The sequence below is a fragment of the Leptosomus discolor genome, chromosome Z (genome assembly GCF_034619465.1).
Source record: "Leptosomus discolor isolate bLepDis1 chromosome Z, bLepDis1.hap2, whole genome shotgun sequence".
NCBI classification, from domain to species: domain Eukaryota; kingdom Metazoa; phylum Chordata; class Aves; order Leptosomiformes; family Leptosomidae; genus Leptosomus; species Leptosomus discolor.
This window is the reverse complement of record NC_141419.1, coordinates 83924602-83941024: the sequence shown is the minus strand read 5'-3', so window position 1 is coordinate 83941024 and position 16423 is coordinate 83924602. Positions and strand designations below refer to the sequence as shown.

General features: G+C 46.9%; 1 protein-coding gene across 3 annotated transcripts in view; it reads right to left on the bottom strand.

Annotated features, from left to right (window-relative positions):
• Positions 1–16423, bottom strand: part of FAM219A (family with sequence similarity 219 member A) — a 100929-nt gene that overhangs the window by 2104 nt on the left and 82402 nt on the right. For 2 of the 3 annotated variants that reach the window (XM_086479895.1, XM_086479896.1), the window contains exon 3: positions 5465–5562. In XM_086479895.1, coding sequence (XP_086336021.1) covers positions 5465–5562 — 98 coding nt within the window. Of the gene's footprint in view, positions 1–5464; positions 5568–16423 lie in introns of all 3 variants that reach the window. The other variant, XM_086479894.1, reaches the window with a different exon arrangement.

Below are 16423 nucleotides of genomic sequence, written 5' to 3'. Positions count from 1 at the left end.
AAGAAAAAACACTGGGACACTCCATGCTCCATTCTGGTGAACCTGTTCAGCTAGCATTGCTCCTCGTATCAGATTGCTCATTATTGTGCTGCTTTTTTATTCCTAACAATGAGTGTATGACACTAGCAACAAGCAAATAGGAGAAGGAGGTTAGCGGGAAGGCAGGGGCTCAGTGCTCCTATTATTCTGCTGCTGGAATTCGGGAATGTGGTCTTCCTGCTTGAGTCCCTACCCAGCTGTTCCCTTCTGAGGTATCAGTCCTAAATGTATTAATATGAGAAATATGAGCTGGTGAGTGCAGTGTAAGAGCCCAGTCAGACTAGCATTTTCTAAATCCCATTCTTTTATAATGACTTGCACTTCATCACAAGTGTTACAAAGGCTGATGATGACTTTGCACCTTTAATTGCCTGAGAGAGTCTGTGAGATGGAATACAAGCTTCAGAGCTTCTAGGATAAGGAAGATGCATTAATACAATGGTATCTTGTTCACAACAGAGTTCTTTCATCCACAAAACTGCACAAAGACTTTGGATCATGTATAAAATAAAATCAACCAAATTGAGCAAATAGATAAGATTCTATGTTCAGCAGGTGGGAACCGTAAGAGTGATGAAAATCTCCTTGTTCAGTGGGTTAACTGAGGTTTTCTCCCAAATGAAGAACTGGTCTTTAACAACACACAATGATGCACAATGATGCTTCACTAAGAGTTTTGGAAATATAAATCTAAAGATGATAATGCATCTCATCCATGGTCCAACTGCTCTCTAACTACCTGAAATGTGTTTCTGCTCCTGCTCAGAAAATTTCAGGAAGCCATTACAGTTTTAGCAATAGAAAGGCCTACCAGGCACTGAAGATGGGCAGGCTCAGGTAGAGCAAAATACATCAGAATCATAAAGTTGGAACAGACTTCTGAGATCATCAAGTCCAACCATTGACCTAATATCACCATGCCCACTAAACCATGTCCTGAAGTGCCACATCTACACGTTTTTTGAACACCTCCAGGGATGGTGACTCCACTACTTCCCTGGGCAGCCTGTTCCAGTGTTTGACCGCTCTTTCAGTAAAGCAATTTTTCCTAATATTCAATCTAAACCTCCCCTGGAGCAACTTGAGGCCATTTCCTCTTATCCTATCGCTAGTTACTTGGAAGAAGAGACCGACCCCCACCTCACTGCAACCTCCTTTCAGGCAGTTGCAGAGAGTGATAAGGTCTCCCCTCACCCTCCACTTCTCCAGACTAAACAACCCCAGGTCCCTCAGCCGCTCCTCACCAGACCTGTTCTCCAGACCCTTCACCAGCTTCGTTGCCCTTCTCTGGACACGCTCCAGCACCTCAATGTCCTTCTTGCAGTGAGGGGCCCAAAACTGCACACAGCATTCGAGGGGCGGCCTCACAAGTGCCCAGTACAGGGGCACGATCACCTTCCTGCTCCTGCTGGCCACACCACTTCTGATACAGGCCAGGATGCTGTTGGCCTCCTTGGCCACCTGGGCACACTGCTGGCTCATGTCCAGCCGGCTGTCGACCAGCACCCCCAGGGCCTTTTCCACCGGGCAGCTTTCCAGCCACTCCTCCCCAAGCCTGTAGCGCTGCAGGGGGTTGTTGTGAACCTTGTTGAAACTCATGGAATTGGCCTTGACCAGTCACCAGCTGGATTGAACTCCACTCACCACCACTCTCTGGGCTCGGCTGTCCGGCCAGTTTTTAACCCAGCTTAGAGTGCATCTGTCTGGGTCATGAGCCACCAGCTTTCTTAGGAGAATGCTGTGGGAAATGGTGTCAAAGGCTTTACTGAAGCCCAGGTAGATGACACCCACAGCCTTGCCCTCATCCACTAGACGGGTCACCTGGTCATAGAAGGAGATCAGGTTGGTTAAGCAGGACCTGCCCTTCATGAACCCGTGCTGGCTGGGCCTGAGTCCCTGGATGTCCTGCACATGCCATGTGAGCGCGCTCAAGATGAACCGCTCCATAACCTTCCCTGGCACCGAGGTCAGGCTGACAGGCCTGTAGTTCCCCAGATCCTCTTTCCGGCCCTTCTTGTAGATGGGTGTCACGTTGGCAAGCCTCCAGTCATCTGGGACCTCCCCTGTTGACCACGACTTCTGATAAATGATGGAGAGTGGTTTGGCCAGCTCCTCCGCCAGCTCCCTCTGTACTCTTGGGTGGATCCCATCTGGCCCCACAGACTTGTGGATGTCCAGGTGGCAGAGCAGGTCTTTAACTGCTTCCTCCTGAATTACAGGGGGTTTATTCTTCTCTCGGTCCCCGTCTTCCAGCTCAGGGGGCTGACTACCCTGCGGATTGCTTGTCTGAATATCAAAGACTGAAGCAAAGGCGGCATTAAGTACCTCAGCCTCTTCCTCATCCTTGGTGACAATGTTCCCCTCTGCATCCAACACAGGATATATAGGTACACAACTAGGTGTATTTTCTTACTGTGTTCGCTGAAATGCATGATTAAAGAAATTAATTTTTAAAACAATGCAGAATTTCCAACCTGCTGCAGCAGGGGCCTGGAGACAATGGGATCCACTTGTAAAATTCAATACCCCTTCTCACAGCACTGGGACAGTCCTTCTGCTCCTGAAGCATGTAGGAAGGAAGTCAAGATGCAAAAATGTCTGGAACTGAAGCTGTGGTCTGGCAGCAGCAGCTTGCCCATACAGGTATCAGAAGTACTGACTTCCATTCTTGCTCACTGGTTTTCAAGTACTTGCTCCATATATACTCACCGATGGTTGTTACTATATCATGAGTAAACAAAGCACTGTCAGGGTATCTAGAAGAGGAACATTTTGTGGTACTACCTACTTGATGAAAAAAAATAACTACATCTTTTTTTGAGAAATGCCTTTTTCTTAATAACACAGAACTACAATTTTTCTGCAACAGACAAAAACTGTGATAATGTCTCTGCCTCTGATCTAAGTCTTTCCCTCACATTCTGATTGTCCTTATTTTCACTTCCCACTGTGCTTGGAACAAAGCCGGGCAGCAGTTGTATCTGCTTTCCCCTGTGGCTGTTCCAGTATGAGCATCTTGGCTTGGTGTTTTGGCTCACTTAACATGAAATAAGTTACGACATAAATCCGAGTTTAGGTTATCCTTGGAGCAGACTGCAACATCTGTCTGTGCCCAAGTTGGGTGGACAGTGTTGTGGGCTCTGCCTGTGCTCGTAGGAAGTGTGCTAGCATCACCCCAACCTTGTTCACATTTTATTTGCTCTTAGGGAGACTGAGCATGTTATGGATCCAGATCCATTCACCTCTAAGGCTGGCTGTGCCCCTGCCCCAGGAGAAGACCAAATGGTGAAGGCAAACTGGTACTAGAGGCTGGATGTCAGAAATTCATACAGATAATGCAGGAGGACAGAAGTTCTGGGGAAGGAGGAGGAGGTGGAGTAGAGACTAGGAGAGGCAATGTGGTTTGCCTGAATGAAGGAAAATGTATTTGCTGAGAACAGCAGAACTGTTAAGAAGGGGGAAATGGCTTTAGCTTATTCTGCTTCTGAAGAGACCAGAGGAAGCCAACAGTTCAGGCTTAAACCATAACCTGGGTATTTTGCAGTGTATCCCACTGGAGTACCTCCCATTATACTGCAACCATTACATCGTGAAAAGAGGCTGCTTGGACAAGCTTGTGGCATTCCTGCCTTCCTGGGATTGCCTTGTCTGTGGCAAGACATACCGAACCACTCTGAGATATTACTAGGGGCTGTGCTCATGATGCAGCTTTGTTCCCAGAAAGGCAAGGGAGTTTGGGGATGAGAAGACTTGGGCTGGTGAGACCCTGTGCCAGACACCTCCCAGCCACATGGGAACAACAGAACTTGGCTACCTCTGCTACTAAAGCAATGGCTGCAAACCTCTGTTTTGCAGATCAAAAGGGATATTTCTAAAAGCTGTGTGAAAAGTAACTAAGAAAAGCAAGCCTACTGCCAGCAGGCTACGCTTGGCTGTGGACTGGTCTACATGTCCTCTGAAGAGTGATCAGATGTCCACAAATGGAATAAAACTGAGCTGGCTCTTCAAAAGTTTTCCTCAATAGGTGTCACTGCTCTGCTCCTCCTCACTCAAATCACTCTTCTTTCCATCAGCAGCTGGGAAACAACAACCTCTCCAAGCAGAAGTCACTAATTTTACAGGTAGGCACCTGTACTTACCCCACCTTCTCTCCGTTACCATCTTCCTCTGCTCATTTCAGTGTTTATAAACCTCTGAAGCAGGAAATCTGCTACCATTCCTCTCAGGAAGCTAGCATGCAGCCTATTGCCAAAAGAAACCAAGTCTTTCCAGCTGGTATTTGGAAGACAAGGAGGAACAGTGGGCATGGAAAATCCAGCCGAGAGCATTTGCTGAATTTCTTGCCGCCATGAAGGGCCTAGCTCCTTTATATGGTCTCAACAACTAAACACAGAGCAAGGAGCAATGCAGCATATTCCACCAACATTGCAGGGGCTTACAAATAAAACTTGACAAAGTCTTGGCATGATTTATGACTACTATTTTAGTTTTGGGAATTAATGTGAACAAGGAACCTCATCTGTCAGACGTGTTGCATACAGACAGGCTCTGACCTGCAGCTCCTGTTCTACTTAATATATGGTAATCCATGCAACTTTCCCATTCATCAGTAAACACCCAGCATTCACACATACTCTTCTGTCATTTTAAGTGAGGTTCTCCACTAAAAACTGCCACCTTTCCAGTAGCATGCAAAGTGCGCAATGCTGTAGGCTCGGGGAGGGGGGGGGGGGTGGTGTGCCTCCTGCATGCAGGTAAGTAATACATTGGTGTACTGAAGCTTGCATGGAAAAAATAGAAATACTCTAAAAGACAGTATTCACCAAGGAATGTCTTTGTTTACAGTGGTTTTTAGCACTGTCTGATACTGTCATACAGAGATGTGACAAAGCAGCTCCAGCAAAGTAAGACCATGCTGTTCAAAGTGCGGAGGAGGTGTATAGCAAGGCACACAAAGATGGATTGTTTACAAGCCTTCATTAAGTCAATCAGTATGGGGAAGGAGTCATCAACAAAAATGAGCAGGGGAACTACTGCGACACAAGCAGCCAAGGCAGAACTAAGCTCTAAACCAGCTTGTGTTACATGAAGCAGCATCGCACCTCTCCCGCTGGCAGGATTATGTGTTATATGAGGCTACCCAGAACATGCAAGACAGCTGTATCAGATCCTCGATTTTGACCAGGCTGGGCTGTCTCTGCCTCCTGCAGGCTGCACAGTCACAGGTCATGGGCTCAGCTGTCCCTGCATCTCCCCAGGGGATGGGATGCAACACAGCACAGAGCATTTGGGCCTGCCAGCAGTGGGAAGGGCCATCACTGCTCTCACAGCGTGTTTGGCAGTAGGCAAATGGCAATGAACACCATACTGAGGCCATTAGGGATCGCAACTTGGAGCACAGCTGAGTGCTTTTCCAGTCCTTTACCTTGTTCGTGCCATCACATTGTTCTTCTTGGGCTGCTGATTAACTGGGCTTCCCATGTTGCCGTTCTTCAGGGACCCCTTCCGAGCCAGCTCCCTCTGCTTCTCTGCATATGGGATACAAAGGGGAAAAGCAAAATTAGGGCAACAGCCTATCTGGCCACCATACAGCTGCAGAAACCCAGATTTGAGAGTGGGAAAAGGCATAGCAGAACTAATAGCTCTCCATCTCCCAACGAGGGACACTGCAAAGGCTGGACGAGCTGTGTCCCACTGCCTCCTGGTCACCAGGGAGTAGAACTAATGTACCAAATTTGACTCAGAGCAGCTTGTTGACAACGCCACACTAACATGGTCATGGAGCTTCTGGATGAGACCCAGCTGAGGGAGAGAAAAGGCAGAGACGTTGCCTCTATCTGCACCCGGCTGCTGCATGGATCCTGAGATGTGCTTTGTGGTCTGCAAGGGAATTCATCCTTCTACCTTTTCTGTCCTATTGAGGCTGCCACCGAGGGGCCCAATGGGGACAGAAAAGTGTCTCCATCAAAGCAGCACTATCATTTAGTGTTAGTCCAGCCTAGCGTGACACCAGGCCTGAGTGATTAGTGTTTCCCTAGACAACAACTCACGAGATTAACACACCCTACAGCAGAAAGTGTTGCTGCCTTCCATGCTTCTTGTCCTGGCAATCTGTGATGTCCCCCATGTGCCTTTCTCTTTTATCTCACATTGATTCTTGGGAGCTGCTTTATTTAAAAAAAAAAAAAAAAGTGAAACACTTTGCAGCTGTATTTTTAAACAGCATATTGTTTGCTTAGATTTTCAGAGAGTGTTCCACTAACTGCTGAAATGTACCTTAAAACGTGGACAGTACGTCAAGCTTCCTTTACGTATTCAGTGCAAGAGGGTATGTAAACTAGCTTCTCCTTTAGGAGAGACTATTTCTCGTAGTAACTTCTCACCACAAGATCACAACTAGAATCCAGGTCCTAAAGCTATGCCTTCTGCAGGTATGCAACGTCTGTGCTGTATTAACATGGCCTTGCCTCCACCAGGGGCAAGCACCCATGGATGATGGGTTTTCATATAAACTGATACTCAGTGTTCTCATTCAAAGACCTTCCTTGTTTCTTGTGGGAAATCAGTTGTGTTGACTAGCAATTAGCTGCAAAAGCTGAGCTAACTGCCCTGATCTCATCCTGCAACACTTGTACCATCCTGCAAGGCTTGTAGGGAAAAGCTGAGAGTGGGGCCAGTAAGGCTCCTCCACTTAAAAACGTTCTCCAGAGTGTGAGAAAATGTTGGGAACTATTTTTGTGGCATGCCTGAATAATAGGGGTTTACCAGACTGCTTGCTGGGGAACCTGAATAGTGAATTAATTTTGCTTCTGCTTCCCCTGCGGTGTGTGAAATGTGCTGATATTTTTCTTCTCTTGCAGATTTTATTCCCCTTGGAGAGAAAAGCACCTTTTCCCACTTGTGGAAAAGCAGTGTGCTGACCAGGGTATGCAAGTACAAGGTGGGCCAACTCTGTCCCTTCAGCACAGATGAAGGCGGCCTTTTTTGAGGGACAAATAAGCAGCAGAGATACCTAGAGATTGTGATGATGAGTGTGGCTGAGGAACCTGCAGAGAAGAGTATACACTCCTACAAACCATGTCCAGCTCTGCTCCTGCTGACAGCAGAGGTAAATAAATGCTCATTGAACGTGGCAGGAAAAGGACTGGATTAATAACTCTCCCTGTCATAAGCAACAGACTGATACAGGATTGGAGTCAAAACATTAAATCAGAATAATTTCGCAGGACTGGGACTTGCAAATGCATTGGTTATCTCTGTCTCCAGAATAAAAAGCTTGTATTTTGCAGGCCACGTGAATGTTGCTCTTCAGACAAAGCGGGATAAAGTGGGGCTTTGTTTACAATCCTAAATACAACCCAATGTCCACCAATCTACACCAGAAGCTCTAGCGCATACCACAAATACACAGCGCTGAGACAAGCTGCCAATGCTTTAAGAGGCTGTATAATTCACAAAAGGCACCTGACTCAAAAACAAGGTTACAGGTTTCATTTTCTGTCAAGGCAGTTAAGGCCTGCCTGAGCCTTTTAAATGGAGCAGCAGTCCCTGCTTTCTATCGATTGCTTAGTAGACATACTAATGCTCTTCTCCAAATCAGACTACTCATTTGGCTGATGAATCTGGACTTTTGCAAGGTGTCTTCTTCCTCCAGCAGGTCTCTCCATGACTATTTTTATGTTATTACTGAGTCCTATTGCAATGTGTGGGTCTGAACAATACAAGTTTTCCTTTTTAACTCCTTCTTTCACTTATTTAGCGGCTTGGAGTGAACAAGTCCAATGCAACTTAAGTGTGATCGGAACATCCACACCTGTGTCCCCAGCTAAACTTCTTAGGTATGAATCAACAGTTCATCTCCCTCTTGGATGCTATGAATCCTGAGTTCCTGGTGGCCAAAATGTGGTGGCTTCTAGGGGGAACAGGAGGCCTACTCAGCCCTGGTGTGTTAGGACAAGCTCCTGGAAGATGGCAGAGATGTGCATGAGTCATGTCAGGCTTTGAGGCAAGGAAACCTAGCATTTGAGTGTCACAAGTATTATGAACTACTGCTACTTCCACCATCACCCAAGGGAGCTTTTGGGAGCCAGTCTTGTGCAATAATTCTGGGCTATAAATTCCAGCCTCACAGACCAGCCACCAGGTCCATCAAAATAGGCAAAGGAGGTTTTCAGTGCCTGTTTTCTGCATTGGTACTTCTTCCTGGTGCAGCAGGTGCAGTCTGTGAACCCCATTTCTAGGTAGTGAGCTCCTTCCCTGGCTTCCAGCTCACCTGGTTTTCGTCCCCAGATGTTTGTCTGAAGGCCAGATACCCAAATTCTAAGTACCGGAGTTATTTTCAGAAATGTGACTGATTTAGGCACTGTTGAAGATGTTACTTTCAGGGTCTAACATTCTGACAAATCCCTGTAAATTTCATAAATTAAAGTAGTTCTCTAAGAATCTCCAACCAGACACATAACCAGCCCAGCAAATACAAGGTGAGAGAAGGAACCACAGCCTAGCCTTGATAGGTAAATGACATTTTTCTTTAAAGTCTGCCCCATATTGGCTGATGCTACACCCACATAAGCATGAATCCTAAGATCACAGCTCTCCGCTAATCCAACTGTGCTAACCTTTGTGTGAAACCTGGCAACTATGTACCTGGACAATTCTCAGGGAATTAAAAGCTAAGATGCTCTTTCCTTCTTTTCACTAATTTTCCAGACAGACGCTTCCTTGAAGAAGCAGGATAGAGCAGAGGAGGCTGGGATGGCATGAAGCAGCCTGCATGTGCCTTTGACATGAAGAAGTTGGCTGGGACAGAGAAACTTTTTTTCATAGTAGCTGGTATGGGGCTACGTTTTGGATTTGTGCTGAAAACAGTGTTGATATTGCTGGGCAGTGCTTATAGTGTCAAGGCCTTTTCTCCCTCTCACACCACCCCACCACCGAGTGGGATGGGGGTGCACAAGAAATTGGGAGGGGACACAGCTGGGACAGCTGACCCCAACTGACCAACGAGATATCCCATACCATATGACATCATGCTCAGCAACAAAAGCGGGGGGAAGAAGGAAGGGGAGATGTTCAGAGTGATGGCGTTTCTCTTCCCAAGTATACATGAGAGAAACAACTCTGCAGCCACCAAGGTCAGTGAAGACCCCTCTCCTCAGGGGGAGGAGGTGCTCCAGGCACTGGGGCAGAGATTCCACTGCAGCCCGTGGAAGACCCCACACCAGAGCAGGCAGATGCCCAAAGGAGGCTGTGACCCTGTGGGAAGCCTGTGCTGGAGCAGGCTCCTGGCAGGACCTGTGGAAAGAGAAGCCCACGCTGGAGCACGTTTGCTGGCAGGACTTGTGACCCCGCGGGGGACCCACGCTGGAGCAGTGCGTGAAGCCCGTGGGAAGGACTCACATTGGAGAAGTTCATGGAGGGCTGTTTCCCGTGGGAGGGACCCCATGTGGAGCAGGGGAAGAGTGTGAGGAGCCCTCCCCCAGTAGGAAGGAGTGGCAGACACAACATGTGATGAACTGACCGCAACCCCCATTCCCCGTGCCCCTGTGCTGCTGTCGGGGAGAGCCTAGAGAAAATCAGGAGTGAAATTGAGCCTGGGAAGAAGGGACGGGTGTGGGGAATGTGTTTGCAAAATTTAGTTTTATTTCTCATTACCCTGTTCTGACTTGATTGGTAATAAATTAAACTAACTTCCCCAAGTCGAGTCTATTTTGCCTGTGACAGTAATTCCTGAGTGATGTCTCCATGTCCTTATCTTGACCCAGGAGCTTTTGTTATATTTTGTCTCCCCTGTCCAGCTGAGGAGGGGAGGAGTGATGAGTGGCTTTGGTGGGCACTTGGCGTCTAGACAGGGTGTATCCACCACAGGTAACCTACCTGGCTCCATGCTTGGGTGGAGCAAAGCAACATTAGCTTGTGTTCTAGCAGAGGGCTTGGAGAACACAGACAGCTGTGCTGTCAGCCTGATGTACTGGGGAATTTGGTTGCACCAGTTCTGCTCAAGCTAATCTTGGACACTGTGTCAGAAGAGGAACACATGGAGTGGTTCATGTGTGTGTTCTTGTGTGTGTATATCTGAGGAGGGAGTCCAGGATCCTTTTGACACTACTATACTGCTCTGATGGGCATGTGGGACAGCCTTTTGTCTGGACCTGTCAACCACATCACATCTCTCCCTCCTTTCTTGTCCATCTTGTCACTTCACCTTTAAGACACTTTGTCCCTTTATGATGTTAAAATCATTTAAAGAAAGAAGATGAATCTGCTCAATGAGCAAGCTGCCAGCTTTGTGCTAGCCTCACAGTAGCCCATTCTGCTTGCTGACCCCATCTGAGCCATTCAGCATCTGCTCCCAGTGCTGCTTCAAGCTAAGCTCTGCTGGTGATAAGACAACAGCCAAAGAAGCCCACGAAGCTTTCAGCAAGGCAGAAATAATGCCTAAGTATAAAGGAGCAAAGGAAATGGATGCTGTAGATACAATCAGGACCACAGCTGGCCCAGCCTCGCGTCCTGTCTGGTAATGGTCTCGTATTAGAGCTGCATGCAAAGGTCCTCAATAAGATGGTGCCCCAGCATGCTAAGCACTCAGCAAACCGTCCCTGCCTTGGTGTGCTTTCACCCGCCTGACTTAGGATGTGTCAGAGGACGCATGCTGACAAATGAAGCACATTCCCACAGGGAACCTCCGTTAGAGAAAGTAGTGTCTAAGTCAAGAGGGGCTGAATTCTCCCCTTACCACTGGGAACAGCTACAGCCCTAATGAAAGATATCAAGTACTGCTGTATTATTCAGTGCAATTTAAAACGGTTACCTGTTCAGCTAGCTGGATGTGTCTAGTTGCTTTATGATGAGGGAAAATAGTAATGAAGCATATGAAGCAGAATGGACTTAACACGAATGGATCTATGTTAAAAATCAGACTTGAATAAATCCTTACAATTACTCCTCTGGTTTCAGTGTTTAAATGAAATAATAACCAGTTTTAACAATGTTTTTCTATTTTTTTTTAAAAAATGAAATGCTGAACAGCTTCTTTGGTACATGGTGCTATGTAGAGAGTCATTGGTTTTGCCTACACTCTGCTCCAAACCAGAAATGACAAAAGGAGCCATATGCTTCAACGTCCTGCAGAACTGCTCCTTTTGCAGTATCAGGCATAGCAGACAACCCAGGAATTTGGTAAACATCACCCTGTGCTATGCTGAAGAGCTATTTGGAGGGTCAGACCCACCCAGATCATTTGTCCCAAGACAGAGAGTGACTCTAGTTATGGTCAGACAGTGGTGGGTGAAGAGTGGTTTGGGATGCTGTCGCCTCCATGCTTGACCACATGTATCCTCCTCAACTGAGGCAGCCTGATCGGACCAAATGCCGGTTGAGTGGCAGACAACAGCGACTTGCTTCCTTTGCACTGTGGGTCAGAAGCACACAGACACTGACTGCTCCTGTCTCTTTGCTGAGAGCCACTAGTTAAACCTTGCTAACTCGATTGCTTGTGAACCTGCCTGACCAGGAGGAGATGGAGCTTCCTGCTATGGGGACAGTGCAGTGCGAGTCCATGGGATTTGCTACAGTGGGAGGACAAAGAGAAATTAACCCTGTGTTGTATTTTTCTGTCTTCAAGGTCTATGAGATGAGATTTTGGGATGTACTTGCCTTTGTGTCCCCCACAGTCGGCCGAACCATTTCAGAAGCTGAGGACTGCAACAATTTCCTGATGAATTCTACCTTCTCAAACAAGCTGAGAATTTAAATTACACAGTAAATAAAATTAATCTGTCTGTTCAGATCCCGCTGCATGATGAACAGAGTTGTGAGCAAACGGAGGGAGAAAGAACAAAGTGCTGACTACAAGCTCCACTTCAAGCCCAAGTCCTCATTTCAGCTCACTTGCATCATTTAGCTTGGGGACATTAGCATGCACCTAATTAACACTGAAACCTTCACTACCTTTCACCTCTGACAGTCAGTATTTGTCAGCAAGGACTGTGTCACTTCTTGGAGAGATTTCAGGGTACGTACATCAATAGGGGCTTTGCCTGCAGGCTGTATAAAAAGGGAGGAATAAGAAAGCTGTGTGCTGGGGCCACGGTGAAGGCTGTGCTCCCTGGGGAGATTTGGAGAGTCTAAGTGTGACCACGTGGGTGGCATTAGCGCGGCTGATGGCTGTGCCTCCCTGCATCACAAGGAAAGGCAAAAGAAAAGTGGTCTTTACTAAACAGGAGTAGCAGAAACAAAAAAGGATCTGCCTGTGGCCAGCCCCTTGCTCTGAATACAGGGAATATGGTTTCAAGCTGACAAGCGCTGGGCGTCAGCGTTGATTATTCAGGACAGGCCATCTGAATCAGGATTGTTTCACCCAGCTTCAGAAAAGGCTGTTCATATAAGCAAGGGTCAGACAGGTAAGTGATCCAACTACCAACTTGTGCAAGACACAGTATTTTCAGCTGAAGTACGTTATTTTTGCTGGCCCAGCCAAACTTGGGGAAATTAGTGAACTATGCCTAATTGTGAGAACTAGTTAGCAAGACCACGTGTATAAATCTGTCTTCCAAGGTCCCTGTTGCACCAGGTTTTAAACATCCAAGTAGCTGCATTTCCTTATGTTTTGTTGCTCTGTCTGCTGCTCTGTCCCTTTGGCATGTCTGACAGCTGACACAAACACCAACGGGCTTTGAGTGGTTTTAAGCTCCTTTTAGCTCCCAAGAAGGCCTGGCAGACAAAGAATGGTAAATGACCTAGGGAGTACAAAGACGATGTTTGCCTCTCTTATTCAAGGATGCAACTCCTAACTTCTTGTATAGGAGCTACCACAACAAGCGGTCGGGTGCATTGCATGCAAAGCAACACAGGGCTCATCCCAGCGTAGAGCACTGCCTGCACAAGTTACCGAGGGGTTTCTGAGGACCTGGGTGACGTTAATTTCTGTGTTTCCCTTCAGAAAACACACACCAAACCGAAGCGCCATGCCAGTTCTTAGCACACAGGAGGACAGCTAAATGAGCGCTCTGATCCCAAGCAAAGCTTACACCACAAGCATCTCCAAAAGTGGCTTTATGTTCTAGCGGTATGTCCCCACCCCCTAGCCACCCATCCCAGCCCCAAAGCTCATTTATCTGACCCTCATGTGATTATAGGAAGGAATGATTTCTCTGTTTATATCCACTATTGGGCTTTGACACATAGGAGAGAGGGCATCCAGCCCATTTAGCCATCTAGCAAAGAAAACCTTATGGCTGTACACTTTAGGGAAAAAAAAATACTATTTTGAACACAGAGCATTTTACTGCTTCATGGCACAAAATAATCACGAACCATCTTTGTAAAACAGTAACTTGTATTTTACTGCCAGGAGGAACTATTTAACTGGTTTATCTTAAAGCCACATAGAGCATCTGTGGCAGCAGGGGAGCAGATGACCAGATTCCTGGCTCCCAGTCCTCTGCCTGAGCTGTCTCTGCAGCCATTTTACTTAGACAGGTTGTGACTATGTGCCAGCAGGCAGCAATTAATCTCTCTCCATCTTTGAATATCTTTCTGTACTGATTTCAAAGGCATCTATTGTCGCAGCTCCCAGCTCACAAGTGCATTTTGTTGTAATTGAGCCTGTCTTTTTTCACTTAATTTTAAGGATTTAGACTTCTATTCCTAACGGCTGCAAAATACTGCATATAAAGATTTCATTTATCACTGTCAAAACTGGAATATATGAACAGCATCAGTTTTATTTAAATGCATTTTTTCTGTTTTTCACATTTACCTTCAGAAAGGATTTTACTAGGTATTTTCATGTACTTTTCAAAGAATACTCTTCCTGCCAGCCAGAAGAACAAAGTTAGATATCTGGGGAAGCATTTGCATCCTGACAAGCCTAGGTAAAAAATTTCAGTTTATACACTGAACTCTACAAAATACAATCCACAAAATTGAGCTACTCTCCCTTAACATATTTTAAAGGGACAGAGAGAATTAAGTTATTTCACCTAGAAAGAACTTCTACAAATGCCCCCTCATCATTTCTACTCAACTGAACAGAGGTTTAAGTCAAAGCCACTTGCCTGACCAAGCTACACGGTGCAGTAGATAAAAAAAAAAACACAACAAAAAACCAGAAAAAAGAAAGGAGTCTATTAAATGCCATTTAACTCTCTTCATTTAAATAGCTCTCTTCATTTAAACCATCACTTATGCTAAAGGCATAAGCTACCAGATAAACAGAGTCAATATCAGTACTCACATCACACTTGTTATGGGTCCTGATATTCTGGGAGAAGCATTAAGGTCACTGATGCATGTAGTAAGCGTGATGTCTATTTAGGAGCGTAACAGTATAAGCTTGCTTAGCTGAATTCTAACAGCCTTCAGTTACATAGGAGATCATCAAACAGTGCATATTTGTATAAAAAAACCGCTTGAATAGTGTCTGACATAAGTAGTCTTAAACTGCATATGCAGTCAAATGTCCATGCTTGCATGAGTCTGAAACGTACACTAAATGATTGGTCTATGGCAGACAGCATGTGTTTTATAGCCTATATAAACTATTTAATTTATATTTAATATGTTTTAATTAGGAAAGCTTTCACTGGCTGGCAGATACCGCTGCTTGGAATGACATGTTGAGTTCCCATCTAGTAGCCAAAACAAATAAGAACAGAAGTGCTAATCACAGAAGCACAGAATTGGCAGGGGTCGGAAGGGACCTCTGGACATCATCTAGCCCAACCCCCCTGCAAAAGCAGCTTCACCTACAGCAGGTCACACAGGACTGTTTCCAGGCAGGTTTTCAGTATCTCCAGGGAAGGAGACTCCACACGCCCACTGGGCAGCCTGCTCCAGTGCTCTGCCACCCTCAGAGTAAAGAAGTTTTTCCTTATATTCTGGTGGAACTTCCTGTGCTCCAGTTTGTGCCCATTGCCCCTTGTCCTGTCACTGGGCACCATGGAAAAGAGCCTGGCCTCATCCTCTTGACACCCACCCTTTAGATGTTGATAAGGTCCCGTCTCAGTCTTCTCTTCTCAGGCTAAAGAGCCCCAGGTCTCTCAGCCTTTCCTCATAATAGAGGTGCTCCAGTCCCCTCATCATCTTAGTAGCCCTCCACTGGACTCTCTCCAGTAGTTCCCTGTCTCTCTTGAATTGGGGGGCTCAGAACTGGACACAGTACTCCAGATGTGGCCTCATGGCCTCACCAGGGAAGAGCAGAGGGGGAGAAGAACCTCCCTTGCCCTGCTGGCCACACTCATCTTCATGCACCCCAGGATGCCATTGGCCTTCTTGGCCACAAGGGCACATTGCTGGCTCATGAGTAACTTGCTGTCCAACAGAACTCCCAGGTCCTTCTCCGCAGAGCTGCTCTCCAGCAGGTCGACCCCCAACCTGTACTGGTGCACGGGGTTATCCCTCCCCAGGTGCAGGACCCCACACTTGCCCTTGTTGTATTTCATTAAAGTTCTACCCGCCCAGCTCTCCAGCCTGTACCAGCTCTCGCTGAATGGCAGCACAGCCTTCTGCTGTGTCAGCCACTCCCCCCAGTTTAGTATCACCAGCATACCTGCTGAGGATGCACTCTGTCCCTTCATCCAGGTCGTTGATCAACATGTTGAACAAGACTGGACCCAGTACTGACCCTGGGGAATGCTGCTAGTCACAGGCCTCAAACTAGACCCCGCGCTGCTGATCACAACTCTCTGAGCTCTGTCCTTCAGCCAGTTCTCAATCCACCTCACTGTCCGCTTGCCTAGCCCACACTTCCTAAGCTTGCCCATGAGGATGCCATGGGATACAGTGTCAAAAGTCTCGCTGAAGTCAACATAGACAACATTCACTGTTCTCTGTTCATCCACCCAGCCAGTCATGCCGTCGTAGAAGGCTATCAGATGGGTCAAGCATGATCTCCCCTTGGTGAATAATCCATGTTGACTATTCCTGACAACCTTCTTTTCCTCCACATGCTTAGACCTCACATCCAGAATGAGCTGTTCCGTCACCTTTCCAGGGACGGAAGTGAGGCTGACTGGCCTGTAGTTTCCTGGGTCCTCCTTCCTGCCCTTTTTGAAGACTGGAGTGACATTGGCTTTCCTACAGTCCTCAAAGACGATGGAGAGTGGCTTAGCAATAACATCTGCCAGCTCCCTCTGCACTTGTTGGTGCACCCCATGAAGGCCACGGATTTGTGGGTGTCCAGTTTGCCTAAACGATCTCTAACCTGATCCTCCTCAAACAAGGGGACGGCTTCCTTCCTCTAGACTTTCCCTCCTGCCCCCAGGATCTGGGATACCTGAGGGCCAGCCTTAGCAGTAAAGACTGAGGCAAAGAAGGCATTCACTAACTCCACCTTCTCTGGATCCTCAGGATACCCACCTCACTCAGTAGCAGGCCCACATTT